At 50.2% G+C, this 14,169-nt stretch overlaps 1 protein-coding gene across 1 annotated transcript in view; it reads left to right on the forward strand.

Annotated features, from left to right (window-relative positions):
* CSMD1 (CUB and Sushi multiple domains 1) overlaps positions 1-14,169 on the forward strand; it is a 741,603-nt gene that overhangs the window by 656,446 nt on the left and 70,988 nt on the right. The window contains exons 38-40 of the mRNA XM_070407812.1: positions 8,606-8,724; positions 10,474-10,543; positions 11,966-12,082. Coding sequence (XP_070263913.1) covers positions 8,606-8,724; positions 10,474-10,543; positions 11,966-12,082 — 306 coding nt within the window. The remainder of the gene's footprint in view (positions 1-8,605; positions 8,725-10,473; positions 10,544-11,965; positions 12,083-14,169) is intronic.

Raw genomic sequence — 14,169 nt, forward strand, 5'->3', positions numbered from 1 at the left:
CATGTGGTATTTTTCCTTCATTGACTGGCTTGTTTCACTTAGCATAATGCTCTCCAGTTCCATCCATGATGTTGCAAATGGTAGGAGTTCCTTCTTTTTAACAGCAGCATAGTATTCCATCGTGTAGATGTACCACAGTTTTCTAATCCATTCATCTGCTGATGGGCACTTAGGCTGTTTCCAGATCTTAGCTATGGTGAATTGTGCTGCTATGAACATCTGGTTACATATATCCTTTCTGATAGGTGTTTCTGGTTTCTTGGGATATATTCCTAGTAGTGGTATCACAGGGTCAAATGGGAGTTCCATTTCCAATTTTTTGAGGAACCTCCATACTGCCTTCCATAGTGGCTGCACCAGTCTGCATTCCCACCAGCAGTGCACAAGTGTTCCTTTTTCTCCACATCCTCTCCAGCACTTGTCGTTTGTTGATTTGTTGATGATGGCCATTCTGACAGGTGTGAGATGGTACCTCATTGTTGTTTTGATTTGCATCTCTCGGATGATTAGTGACTTTGAGCATGTTTTCATATGCCTCTTGGCTTTCTGAATGTCCTCTTTTGAAAGGTGTCTATTTAGATCCTTTGCCCATTTTTTGATTGGATTGTTTATCTTCTTTTTGTTAAGTTGTATGAGTTCCCTATAAATTTTGGAGATTAAGCCCTTATCAGATATGACGTTGGCAAATATGTTTTCCCAAGAGGTGGGTTTTCTTGTTGTTTTGTTGATGGTTTCTTTTGCTGTGCAGAAGCTTTTTATTTTGATGTAGTCCCATTTGTTCAGTTTCTCTTTAGTTTCAACTGCCCTAGGAGCTGTATCAGTGAAGAAATTGTTTTGGCATAAGTCTGAGATTTTGTTGCCCTTGTATTCTTCTAGAATTTTTATGGTTTCCTGTCGTACATTTAAGTCCTTTATCCATTTTGAGTTTATTCTTGTGTATGGTGTAAGTTGGTGCTCTAGTTTCATTTTCTTGCATATGTCTGTCCAATTTTCCCAACACCATTTATTGAAGAGACTATCTTGGCTCCATTGTATGTTCATGCCTCCTTTGTCAAAAATTAATTGAGCATATTGGTTCGGGCTAATTTCTGGACTCTCTATTCTATTCCACTGATCTATATGTCTGTTCTTGTGCCAGTACCAGGCAGTTTTGAGAACAGTGGCTTTGTAATACAGCTTGATATCTGGCATTGAGATCCCACCTACTTTGTTCTTTCTCAGGATCGTTGCAGCTATTCGGGGTCTTTTTTTATTCCAGATGAATTTTTGGGGAGTTTGTTCTAGATCTTTGAAGAAGGCCATTGGTATTTTAATGGGAAGTGCGTTGAATGTATAGATTGCTTTGGGTAGTATGGACATTTTAATGATGTTGATTCTACCAATCCAAGAACATGGTATGTTCTTCCATCTGTTTATGTCTTCCTCTATCTCTTTTTTCAACGTCCTGTAGTTTTCTGAGTAGAGGTCTTTAACCTCTTTAGTTAAGTTTATTCCTAGGTATCTTAATTTTTTTGGTGCGATGGTAAATGGGATTGTTTTTCTGATCTCCCTTTCTGAAAGTTCACTATTGGTGTATAGAAATGCCTCAGATTTCTTGGGGTTAATTTTGTATCCTGCTACATTGCCAAATTCATGTATTAAGTCTAGTAGCTTTTGGATGGAGTCTCTAGGGTTTTGTATGTATAATATCATGTCATCTGCAAATAAGGACAGTTTTACTTCCTCTTTTCCAATTTGGATGCCTTTTATTTCTTCTTCATGCCTAATTGCAATGGCTAATACTTCCAGTACTATGTTGAACAGGAGTGGTGAGAGTGGGCATCCCTGTCTTGTTCCTGTTCTTAGGGGAAATGGTGTTAGTTTTTGTCCATTGAGTATGATGTTGGCTGTGGGCCTGTCATATATGGCTTTTATTATGTTGAGGTATGATCCTTCTATTCCCACCTTTCTGAGAGTTTTTATCAAAAATGGGTGTTGGATTTTGTCGAATGCTTTTTCTGCATCGATTGATATGACCATGTGGTTTTTTTCTTTCAATTTGTTTATGTGATGTATCACATTTATTGATTTACGGATGTTGTACCATCCTTGCATCTCTGGGATAAATCCTACTTGGTCATGGTGTATGATCCTTCTGATGTACTGCTGGATCCGATTTGCTAAGATTTTGTTGAGGATTTTGGCATCTATGTTCATGAGGGATATTGGCCTGTAATTCTCTTTCATTGTGATGTCTTTACCTGGTTTTGGTATTAGGGTGATGCTGGCTTCATAGAATGAGCTTGGAAGCGTTCCTTCCTCTTGAATTTTTTGTAGTAGTCTGAGGAGGGTAGGTTTTAGTTCTTCCTTGAATGTTTGGTAGAACTCCCCTGTGAAGCCGTCTGGCCCTGGGCTTTTGTTTGCTGGAAGCTTTCTGATGACTGCTTCAATTTCTTCCATAGTTATTGGCCTATTGAGGTTTTTAGATTCTTCCTGATTGAGTTTTGGAATGTTGTATTTTTCTAGGAATTTGTCCATTTCCTCCAGGTTGTCTAGTTTGTTGGAGTAGAGTTGCCCGTAGTATTGTTTAACAATCATTTGTATTTCTGTGGGGTCTGTTGTTATTTCGCCTCTATCATTTCTGATTTGGTTTATTTGGGACCTCTCTCTTTGCTTCTTGGTGAGCCTGGCTAGGGGTTTGTCAATCTTGTTTATCCTTTCAAAGAACCAGCTCTTGGTTTCATTGATTTTCTGTATTGTTTTTTTGGTCTCTATTTCATTGATTTCTGCTCTAATTTTTATTATCTCCTTCCTTCTGCTCACTCTGGGGTTTTCTTGTTGCTCTCTTTCTAATTCTTTGAGTTGTAGAGTTAGATGATTGACTACCATTTTTTCTTGTTTTTTGAGATAGGCCTGTAGAGCTATAAACTTTCCTCTCAGGACTGCTTTCATTGTGTCCCAGAGGTTTTGGATTGTTGTGTTTTCATTGTCATTAGTGTCCAGGAAGTTTTTAATTTCTTCTTTGATGTCATCAGTAACCCAATCAATATTTAATAACATGTTATTCAGCTTCCAAGTGTTTGAGTATTTTGGGTTGTTTTTATTGTAGTTTATTTCTAACATTATGCCATCGTGGTCTGCGAAGAAGCTTTTTATGATTTCAATCTTCTTGAATTTGTGGAGACTTTGCTTGTGACCCAATATGTGGTCTATTTTTGAATATGTCCCATGAGCACCTGAGAGGAATGTATATTCCGCAGCTGTGGGGTGAAGTGTTCTGAAGATGTCAATTAAGTCCATCTGATCTAGTGAGTCATTTAGGATTGCTGTTTCTTTGCTGATTGTTTGTCTAGCGGATTTATCCAGTGATGTCAGTGGTGTATTAAAGTCCCCTACTATGATTGTATTGTTGTCGATCTCTCCCCTGATATCTTCCAGAAGTTTTCTTATGTATGTGGGTGCTCCTGCATTGGGTGCATATATGTTTACCAGGGTTATATCTTCTTGTTGTATTGATCCCTTTAGTATTATGAAGTGGCCTTCCTTATCTCTGGTTATGGCCTTCACTTTGAGATGTATTTTGTCAGATATAAGTATTGCTACCCCAGCTTTCTTTTCCTTTCCATTTGCGTGAAAGATATTTTTCCATCCCTTCACTTTCAGTCTGTGTGAGTCCCTTCTAATGAGGTGGGTCTCTTGTAGACAGCAGATGTATGGGTCATGTTTTTTTATCCATTCAGCCACTCGATGTCTTTTGGTTGGAGCATTTAGTCCATTTACATTTAAAGTTATTATTGAAAGGTACTTGTTTGTAGCCATTTCTTTTTTGTGTGTGTGTGTGTGGCTGTTTTCTTTCTGAGCTTGATATTTCTTCTTTTTACACCAGTCCCTTTAGCATTTCTTGCATGGCTGGCTTGGTGGTGATAAACTCCCTTAGCCCTTTTTTGTCTGTGAAGCTTCTTATTTCCCCTTCAATTTTGAATGATAGCCTTGCTGGATAGAGTATTCTTGGATTCAGTCCTTTGCTTTGCATCACTTTGTAGATTTCCGTCCATTCTTTTCTGGCCTGATGTGTTTCTGTTGAGAAATCATTTGATAATCTAATGGGAGATCCCTTGTATGTTACTTTCCGTCTCTCTCTTGCAGCCTGTAAGATTCTCTCTTTATCCTGAACATTTGCCATGGTAATTATGATGTGTCTTGGTGTGGGTCTTTTCGGGTTCACCTTGTTTGGGACTCTCTGGGCTTGTGTGACTTTTTTCTTCCCCACCTCAGGGAAGTTTTCTGATATTATTTCTTCGAATAGGTTTTCTAATCCATGTTCATCTTTCTGTTGTTCTGGCACCCCTATTATTCGTATGTTGTTTCGTTTCATGTTGTCCCAAAGCTCCCTTAGGCTCTCCTCCTGTCTTTTAATTTTTTTCTCCATTTGCCGTACAGTTTGAGTGTGTTTTGCTTCCTTGTCTTCTAATTCACTAATTCGGTCCTCCGCTTCTCCCAGTCTACTGTTGATACTTTCAATGGAGTTTTTTATTGAAGCTATGTCACTCTTCATTTCTTCTTGGGACTTACTTAAGTTGTTGATTTTTTCATCTGTTTCTTCTAGCTTCTTGCATAAGTAGTTGAGTTTTTCATCTGTTTCTTCTTGCTTCTTGAACATCTGGTGCATGTACTCTAGGAACCTTATTCTGAATTCTTTTTCCGTCATGTTGCATATCTCTGTCTCACTTAGCTGCTTTTCTGGCGAGTCCTCCTTTTCTTTCCTTTGGGGGTTTCTTTGCCTACCCATGTTTGATCTCGCTGACATATGTAGATGTTGAGATGTTCAGTGGCTGCTCCCTGGGTGGCAGGGGCTCCTTGGGTTGTGGTTGCTGCTCAGACGGTTGCGGTAGCAGCTGCTTTCCAGTTGGCAGCAGCTCCTCTGGTGGATGTTGTTCACAGCTGTGATGGCTCTTCTGGCTGGTGGGGGGAGGCTTCACGTACAGCTGCTGTTCCACAGACAGAGGGTGTGGTGATCAGGAGGCTGTGGTGATCAGGAGGCTGCGGTGATCAGGGGGCTGCTGTTGCTTGGATCTGCGGTCTGGGAAACGCTCCTCTCTTACCAGCACTGCATGGTCTGGGAAACGCTCCTCTCTTATGGGCACTGCATGGTCTGATCAGTTCCTCAGGATGCCCCCTTTAGTCTCAGTTCTCCGCAATCACAAAATCCAAATCTCAAATCTCCTGGCGCCAGCAAACCCGCGGAACTCCTTACCCCGGTCAGGGTCTGTGTCTGTCCCAAGAGACTCGGCTGTCTGCCATGCGGTCTCCCTCCGACCCTCTGGGCTCAGGTCTGGCAAACTTTCCTGCCCAGATCCCTGGTTTTTAACCTTTCCAGGGGAGGTCTGCCCTTCCCGGCTGCAAACCGTCTCACCAGCTGAGTAAATTTGCCAATTCGGGGTGGGTGTTATTAGTTTCAGCTGCTTACTCCGTTTGCTCCGGGACAAGACCTGGGACGCGTCTGCCTATATCGCCGCCATCTTGCTTCCCTCGTGTAATCAGCGAGGAGTCCAGGGCTGTTTCATCCTTTGCGCCTTCAGGAGGAGGTGAAAACTTGAACACACGAACGGTAGTCGCACGGCCCTCCCTTCCTCTGTTTTTTCTTTATGCTGAAATTTTATTAAAAGTTTTGCAGGTACAGATAGAAATGCAAGTTACTTCTATTACAGGATGAGTTGGATTTACACATAAATTTCAAGGAAGGAGAAAATGAAAATAAATTAATGTACAGTAAATGCACTTAAATCAGCATGTAATAAACAGAGCAAATAAGTAAAGAACCATTATTTGTGAAGCAAGGGGGATGTAGTAACGGAACTTAATGTTGAATGATGTGTCACAGTTGCTTTCTTTTCATTTAAACATCTTTTTCTGGGCCCTTTGCACGTGTTGGGGTTATGCTCTGGCCTCAGTCTGGCCTGGGGTGACCCTGATGTGTCGTCACCCTAAGCAAGCCCTTCCCTATCCCATTCCGCAATTAGACATTTCACACTGAGAGACTTTACGTGCCTATTTTCAGAGCCAAATAAAACATTGAGTGATCTACGGGAGTTGGTTTTGCCAATTTTTGATAGAAGGGGAAAAGGGGAAATTCAATGTAGCTGTGATCTGTATTCTAAAGTTAAAGATGGAGCGAAATGAGATGTAAACCAATGAAACAAGGTAGAGGCCTAAGTGGCTCTATTTTTTCATATTTAGCAATTTTACGGTCCATGAAAAGCCCCAAATGTGCTTGGAATAAAATTTAAAAAAAATGCCACTTAATGCCTCTGGCGCTCTCTGCCTTTAATGTGCGGCCGTTCGGGGAAAAGCCAGTTTTGACGTAAGGGGCGTGCTGTGGCTCAGCCCTGCACCCGCAGACAGACCGATGGGTCCCAGCTCCTCCTGACCAGGTGTCCCCGAAGCCTCCCGGTCATGGTCGGGGGTGAGGGCACCGCCCTCCCCTCGTCCCATCTCCCAGGTTTGGGGGAAGCTGAGATGACATGACGGATCTCGGACGTTGTCCCCAGGGACTGGGGCCTGTCCTGTGCAGACTGGACCCGGCAGCTCAGGCCAGGCCAGCCCCCGGCTCCCCATGCGGTGCTCAGAGGCTGGGAAGTGGAGGAGATGGGTCTCTCCTTCCCGCTGCAGGCGGGTCTGCAGGCTGGGGCTGGGCACCTGACCGGCCGCCTGGGCTTCCCTGAGCCTTTCCTTCCTGCCAGAGGCCAGAGGCGGGCGCCAAGCTCCCGGGGGGAAGAGAGTGTACCCCGTGCCTCCCTAGGATGAGCGTCCGCGTGTGCCTCCCCGTCCGCACACGCTGCCTGTCCAGCGCGAGGCCTGGCCCAGCGCCCACCGTGTGCGTGGACACCGTGGGTGGCACAGGCTCCTGCCCTCGGCAGCGGGCTGCGCTGTCCGCCTCCAGCCTTGGACCTGTTGATAATTAGGTCTCTGGCTTTATGTTCTTTTTGTTGTTCATCCTCACCCAAGGGTGTTTTTCCATTGATTTTTAGAGAGACTGGGAGGGAGGGGGAGAGACAGAGAGAAACATCAGTGTGAGAGTAGCACATCGATTGGTTGCCTCCTGCCTGCACCCGACCAGGGCCCGGGCCGGGGAGGAGCCTGCAACCAAGGTACGTGTCCTTGACCGGAATCAAACCTGCGACCCTTCAGTCCGCAGGCCGACGCTCTATCCACTGAGCCACATGGGCCAGGGCTCTGACTTTACAGTAAGTGAAGTCCGATGAGACGGTGAGCATGCGTGTGAGCAGAGATGGTGGGCCGGGTACCCGCGTGTGGACGGTCCCGTGGGCTGGCAGAGAGCGTCCTTCTCACGCTCACAGGGGCGCCAGCGGGCCCTGCTGGTGGCCGCCCCAGGGTTAGCTAACGTCTCCCCCACCTTCCCATCCACCCCACAGCTCAAGTCCCAGTTCGTTGGTCCTCGTGTTGGGGAGAACTGAAGTCTAAGTCCAAGGCCAGCCGGGGATTTAGGCAGATCTGCACCAAAGAGACTTCTCCCCGTTTCTCACCGGAATACGCTGCTAGCTCTTCAGGCCTGGGGTCACCTGGTCCGTGTGGCTCAGTGGTCGAGTGGCATCGTGTGCCCTGAGAGTCACTGGTTCAGTTCCCCATCAGGGCACACGCCTGGGTTGCAGACTTGATCCCCAGTAGGGGGCGTGTAGGAGGCAGCTGGTCGATGTTTCTCTCTCATCAATGTTTCTCTCTCCCTTCTCCCTCTCTGAAATTATTTTTTTTAAGATATTTAAAAATATAAAATAAACCTGGTGTCAGAGAAGACTTCCTAGGGTGATGGGAGAGATTGCACTGTACGTACAGTTTCCACTTCAGGTGGGTGAATTTGGCGCCATTCCCAATGCATTTCCGGTTTTATAAAATGCCATTGCTGCGTGTTTTGTTATTGGTATAATAGGGGTTTATACAGATAATTGTTAAACAATATTAGCGCTAATTTACCTGACCTTTGAGGCTGAATTCCTGTATCCTGTGACACATTGGAATATTGTTAGCGCCTTCACCAGAGACCGTCTTGTCTGGGCAGGTCGCTGGTTGCAGCTTCAGGGCGGAAATGCTGGCCCTGCTCACCGGGAGCAGCCTGTTCACGGGACGGCTCCCCGTTGTCTTTAAATGAGGGGGAGCTGCAACACGACGCATTTGTTCTCATATTAGTTTTCTGAGAGAGTCGGGTTCCCAGGTTCACACTTAACACTTTTCACAGACTGTTAATGTTTGTACCGTATTATTTGAAGAACAATAAACGAGAGAAGTATCACGGGGGTTGCCTCTCATAGGGACCATCATTCTGTAAGGCCTTTGCAAATTGTATGCGCGAGGATCAAGGCGTTCAGATGGAAGTGGAAGTAACAAGTTTTACTGGAAGAAATCAAGAATAAAATCAGTTAATATTTAAAATGAAATCCATCACCATTAAAACGAAACGAATGAACACTAAGAATGTGCTCACAGCTGATTCAGGGTCCCTCACCGTCTTCTCGGGGGGCTGCACTTCCTGCAGGGGAGCAGGGGGGTGCCCGGACAAGGCAGATGCGAGAACAGCGTTGTGTTCCTACCTCCTGTGTCTGTGTTCCCACAGCCGTGGGCCTCGCCGCCTGCCAGGAGCCAGCCCTGCCCAGCAACGGGCTCAAGACGGGCGACCGGTACATGGTGAATGACGTGCTGGCCTTCCAGTGTGAGCCGGGGTACACGCTGCAGGTGGGTGTGAACACTGCAGGAGGGTGTGAACACTGCAGGTGGGTGTGAACACTGCAGGAGGGTGTGAACACAGCAGGTGGGGGTACACGCTGCAGGTGGGTGTGAACACTGCAGGTGGGTGTGAACACTGCAGGTGGGTGTGAACATTGCAGGTGGGAGTACACACTTCAGGTGGGTGTGAACACTGCAGGTGGGTGTGAACACTACAGGTGGGAGTACACACTTCAGGTGGGTGTGAACACTGCAGGTGGGGGTACACGCTGCAGGTGGGTGTGAACACTGCAGGTAGGGGTAATGCTGCAGGTGGGAGTACACACTTCAGGTGGGTGTGAACACTGCAGGTGGGTGTGAACACTGCAGTTGGGGGTACACGCTACAGGTGGGTGTGAACACTGCAGGTGGGGTAACACTGCAGGTGGGTGTACACACTGCAGGTGGGTGTGAACGCTGCAGGTAGGGGTAATGCTGCAGGTGGGAGTACACGCTGCAGGTGGGTGTGAACACTGCAGGTGGGTGTGAGCACTGCAGGTGGGGGTACACACTGCAGGTGGGTGTGAACACTGCAGGTGGGGGTACACGCTGCAGGTGGGTGTGAACACTGCAGGTGGGGTAACACTGCAGGTGGGTGTACACACTGCAGGTGGGTGTACACACTGCAGGTGGGTGTGAACGCTGCAGGTAGGGGTAATGCTGCAGGTGGGTGTACACACTGCAGGTGGGCGTGAACACTGCAGGTGGGGGTACACGCTGCAGGTGGGTGTGAACACTGCAGGTGGGGGTACACACTGCAGGTGGGTGTGAACACTGCAGGTGGGTGTACACACTGCAGGTGGGTGTGAACGCTGCAGATAGGGGTAATGCTGCAGGTGGGTGTACACACTGCAGGTGGGTATGAACACTGCAGGTGGGGGTACACACTTCAGGTGGGTGTGAACACTGCAGCTGGGTGTACACACTGCAGGTGGGTGTGAACACTGCAGGTAGGGGTACACACTGCAGGTGGGGGTACACACTTCAGGTGGGTGTGAACACTGCAGCTGGGTGTACACGCTGCAGGTGGGTGTGAATGCTGCAGGTGGGTGTGAACACTGCATCTGGGTGTACATGCTGCAGGTGGGTGTGAACACTGCAGGTGGGTGTGAACACTGCAGGTGGGTGTGAACACTGCAGATGGGGGTACATGCTGCAGGTGGGAGTGAGCACTGCAGGTGGGGGTAATGCCATAGGTGGGGGTAACGCTGCAGGTGGGTGTCAGGGGGTCCCCTCCCCTCAGGGTCCTCCTGCTCACAAAGGTGAGAGCCCAGGTTTCCACTTGCACAGTGACACCTTTTCAAACCCAAATGCTGCCCTGCTAACCTTTCACCCTTCCATGGAAACTTCGTATTTCCTGGCCCTGTCCAGCCTCTGAGCCTGAGAGCTGTAACTTCTGATGATGGACTAAAGCAACCCACAGTCCTTTACTCAGTTCACGTCTCCCCTGCGCCCCAGGAGAGGGGCCGGCGGGACCATCACTGCTGATGGGAATGTAGAAAGTGTGTTAAATAAGGTGAAAGAGTCAGGTTATTCTATTTTGAGTCAAAATACGTGATTTGTGAATGACAGTGCTATAGGGACACGTCCAACTTCTGGAAAAGTGTCGCCCTGGCCATGACCCCCAGAAAGGATGGCCCAAGCGAGGACAGTCTCGTCACAGCACCGACCCTCCTGGCCGGCCTGGCCGTGGTCTCACTGCGCCTCCTCTCTCCGCAGGGCCGCTCGCACATCTCCTGCATGCCCGGCCCGGTGCGCCGCTGGAACTACCCACCACCGCTCTGCCTCGGTAGGACCCCGTCCGCGGCCCGTGGCCCGTCCAGACCCCGTGGGCAGCGCCCTGAGCCACTCCCCTCCCCCCTCCTGGTCCCCACAGGGAACAGCCAGTCCTGCCACCCCCACCCCCACTCACTGCCTCCACGGGCAGTGCCCTGCCTGCCACCTTAGGACCTGACACAAGAGGGAAGATCAGCAATAACAAACCTGTCCTTTTTAAAAAATATTTTTTTATTAAATTCAGAGGAAGGGAGAGGGAGAGAGAGAGAGAAAAACATTGATCGGCTGCCTCCTGCACACCCCCCACTGGGGATCGAGCCCGCAACCCGGGCCTGTGCCCTGACCAGGAATCGAACCACGACCTCATGGTTCATAGGTCGATGCTCAACCACTGAGCCACGCTGTCCGGGCGAACCTATCCTCTTTAAAAGTGTCCATTATGTTTATCTTTTTTTGCATCACTTTTGATTTTTCCAAAGACGGCACTGACATGTCAGTGAGGGCAGGCACCTTCCTCAAGTTCACAGGGAAGGAAGGGCTCCTGAGCCTGGCTCCCTCCCGCGCACCCTGGCTTCTCAGGGTTTCTGTCACACACAGCGTGACTGCCCTGAACAGGAAGCGGACGGAGTGTGCGCGGAAGAAGATAGACCTGAGCCCAACCACTTAAACAACAAACTCCCACCGTCAGGAGTCCGCCCAGCAACACGCCTGCGGGCTGAGCGCATCTGTTGCCAAGGGAACAGTGGTCCTTAGTGACCAAGGCTTTATGAGGGAAAGTGATTTCTGGGTGAAGATAAATGTCTAGACTCCAGGGCCCGTAAACATGTGAAGGTATCCGTGTGGGATCTAAACTCCTGGCTCGATCTGGACGCCGGGACCAGGGTGGGACCTCGGGGACGCCTGCTCCCTCCACGCTTCCTCTCACTCTCATCGCTCTTCCTATTCGTTTCAAATGAAGAACCTTCCCTTAAACTGGGAATTTGATATTTTAAACCTTGAGCTGAAATTCACTCGCAAAGGGCGTGCAGTCGAACCCTGTGCCATTGCCAGCGTGTGCATTCCCGGAGGAATTGTCTCGTTTGAGTCGTTACCCTGTACCGGCCAGGTGTAGTTGGTTTGTATCTTCTCCTTAACGTGCCTCGGTGTGAGCACAGATGGAAGGTGCGCGGTCCCCCTCACACCTGCTGGCTCCGCGCCCCTCACCAGGCACAGGAAAGGTGGTCCTTAGCGACGGCCCAGGGGCCCGAGAGCTGGCGGTGACGGACGGGAAGGTCTCCTGCGGTTGCAGCGTGTTGCTCCCCATGAGCCCGGCTGGGGGTCAGGACTGAGACTCACACAGAGATGACAGTGACTTCCGGGCTCTCGGAAATCTGTGTTTTGAGAAACCATAGTCCTCGGGAAGAAACTGACACGTAACCTGTGCTCCCTCCGGCAGCGACGTGCGGGGGGACGCTGAGCAGCCTGGCCGGCGTGATCCTGAGCCCCGGCTTCCCCGGCGCCTACCCCAGCAACCTGCACTGCAGCTGGCTCATCGCCCTGCCCGTGGGCCACGGTGAGTGAGCGCGTGGGGGCTCCGAGCACCCACTCTCCACTCCCAGCCGAGCAGCGCGGCTGTTCATGGAAGGAAGGGCAGTGCCCCACAGGCCGGGGTCAGGCGTGAGGACAGGGACATGCTGTGCACAGACATGGAGCATTACTCCAGGGAAAGATGGGGGCCTGGACGGGCACCCCCAAATGTGAGGCTCATGTCCATTGGACGGGCACCCCACATATGAGGCTCATGTCCACTGATGGGCACCCAACATGTGAAGCTCATGTCTACTGGACGGGCACCCAACATGTGAGGCTCATGTCCACTGGACGGGCACCCCCATGTGTGAGGTTCATGTCCACTGGACGGGCACCCAGGTGTGAGGCGCATGTCCCCTGGTTTGCTGGGGGCGGCCCAGAGGGCGCGTGGGGCTCAGACGTGGAGCGATTTCACAGAAGCTAAGGGCTGTGGCTTCCAGGATTTTAGTTGAGTTTGGTTTTTAGATCATAAGCTCTGAGACAAAGGCAGCGATTCGCTCTGAGCTGGAGGGAGCAGAGGCCTGGGTGACAGCCCACTAGGGCTCAGGGTGCTGCACCGCGGGTCTGATTCTCGCCATGGGGCCTGGGGTGCGGTGTGGGGTGCAGTCGTCTGACTCGGGAATCGGGGGTGGGAGAGACAGGCCTGTGCTTCCTTCTCAAGCTTCCTTATTGAAGTGCAGTTGACGTGTAATCATATGTGACCCTCAGGCGTGCCGCCTAGTGACTCGGCACCTATAGCGCTTGCACTGTGATCACCCGAGACGCCTGGCAGCCCCGTCACCCTGCAGAGCTATCACAGCCCTGGCTCTGTTCCCGGGGCTGTGTGTGAATTCCATCCCGGACGGATGTGCTCATAACGGGGAGTCTGTCCTATTCTCGCTCCCCTTTTCCAGCAATTCCGTCTCCTCCCCGCCCGGCGACCCCCATCTGTTCTCCGTGTCCCTGAGTCTGTCTCTGTCTGGTCTGTTTCTTCTTTGTGAGGCACATTCACTCCATTCGCCACACCCCGGCCAGGGCTGCCGTGGGCCCAGGTCCCCATCTCCGCTGCAGCTGCGGCGGCATCTTCCCGGGAAGCGCATGGCCCTGAGTGGTGACCCCTGTGTGGTGACCCCTCCCGTGGGGGGACGTGTCTGAGTGGTGACCCCTCCCGGGGTGGGGACCCCTCCCGTGTGGGGACGTGTCTGAGTGGTGACCCCTCCCGTGTGGGGACGTGTCTGAGTGTGACCCCTCCCAGGGTGGGAACACACTCGCGGCAGCTGACCCCAGCCCGCCCCTGGCTTTGTGCCGCTTTCTTTCCTTTCACACAGTCGGATGCTGGTGCGTGTTGCTTTCGTAGGAGCCCAGCAGACTCAGAATTTCTCTGTTTTCGTGAGTGAGGGCGGACAGTGCGGGCACCGCGGTTCTCTACCCGCGAGTGCGCACCCAGAATACAGTACAGTGAAGGAGAAGTATGTCAGTGTTAAGTTTTCAAGAATTAGTAACCGGTTTGGCTCAGTGGATAGAGCGTCTGCCTGTGGACTGAAAGGTCCCAGGTTCGATTCCGGTCAAGGGCATGTACCTTGGTTGCAGGCACATCCCTAGTAGTGGGTGTGCAGGAGGCAGCTGATCGATGTTTCTCTCTCATCGATGTTTCTAACTCCCTGTCCCTCTCCCTTCCTCCTTGTAAAAAATCAATAAAATATATTTTTTTAAAAAAGAATTAACTGCACAGCCCAGCCGGTGTGGCTCAGTGGTTGAGCACTGACCTATGAACCAGGAGGTCATGGGTTCGATTCCTGGTCAGGGCACAGGCCCGGGTTGCGGCTCGATCACCAAGGGGGCACATGCAGGAGGCAGCCCATTAGTGACTTTTTCTTATTCATGTTTCCATCTCTCTTTTAAAAAATCAATTAAGAAATATAAAGCATGTTCTCCCAGTATCCGGGGAGATGACGAAGGGGAGCTAGGTTGTGCAGATCTGTCCCGTGGGGTTCGCTCTGAGATGTCAGACTGGACCAGCTGGCTGAAGACGAGAGCGCGAGTCACCCCTGAAACGGATGAGGCCCGGGCGCCGCTGTCCCCACGTGCCAG

Source organism: Myotis yumanensis, unplaced genomic scaffold (assembly GCF_028538775.1).
Source record: "Myotis yumanensis isolate MYYU_CA2020_CCGP unplaced genomic scaffold, mMyoYum1.0.hap1 SCAF_3, whole genome shotgun sequence".
NCBI lineage: Eukaryota > Metazoa > Chordata > Mammalia > Chiroptera > Vespertilionidae > Myotis > Myotis yumanensis.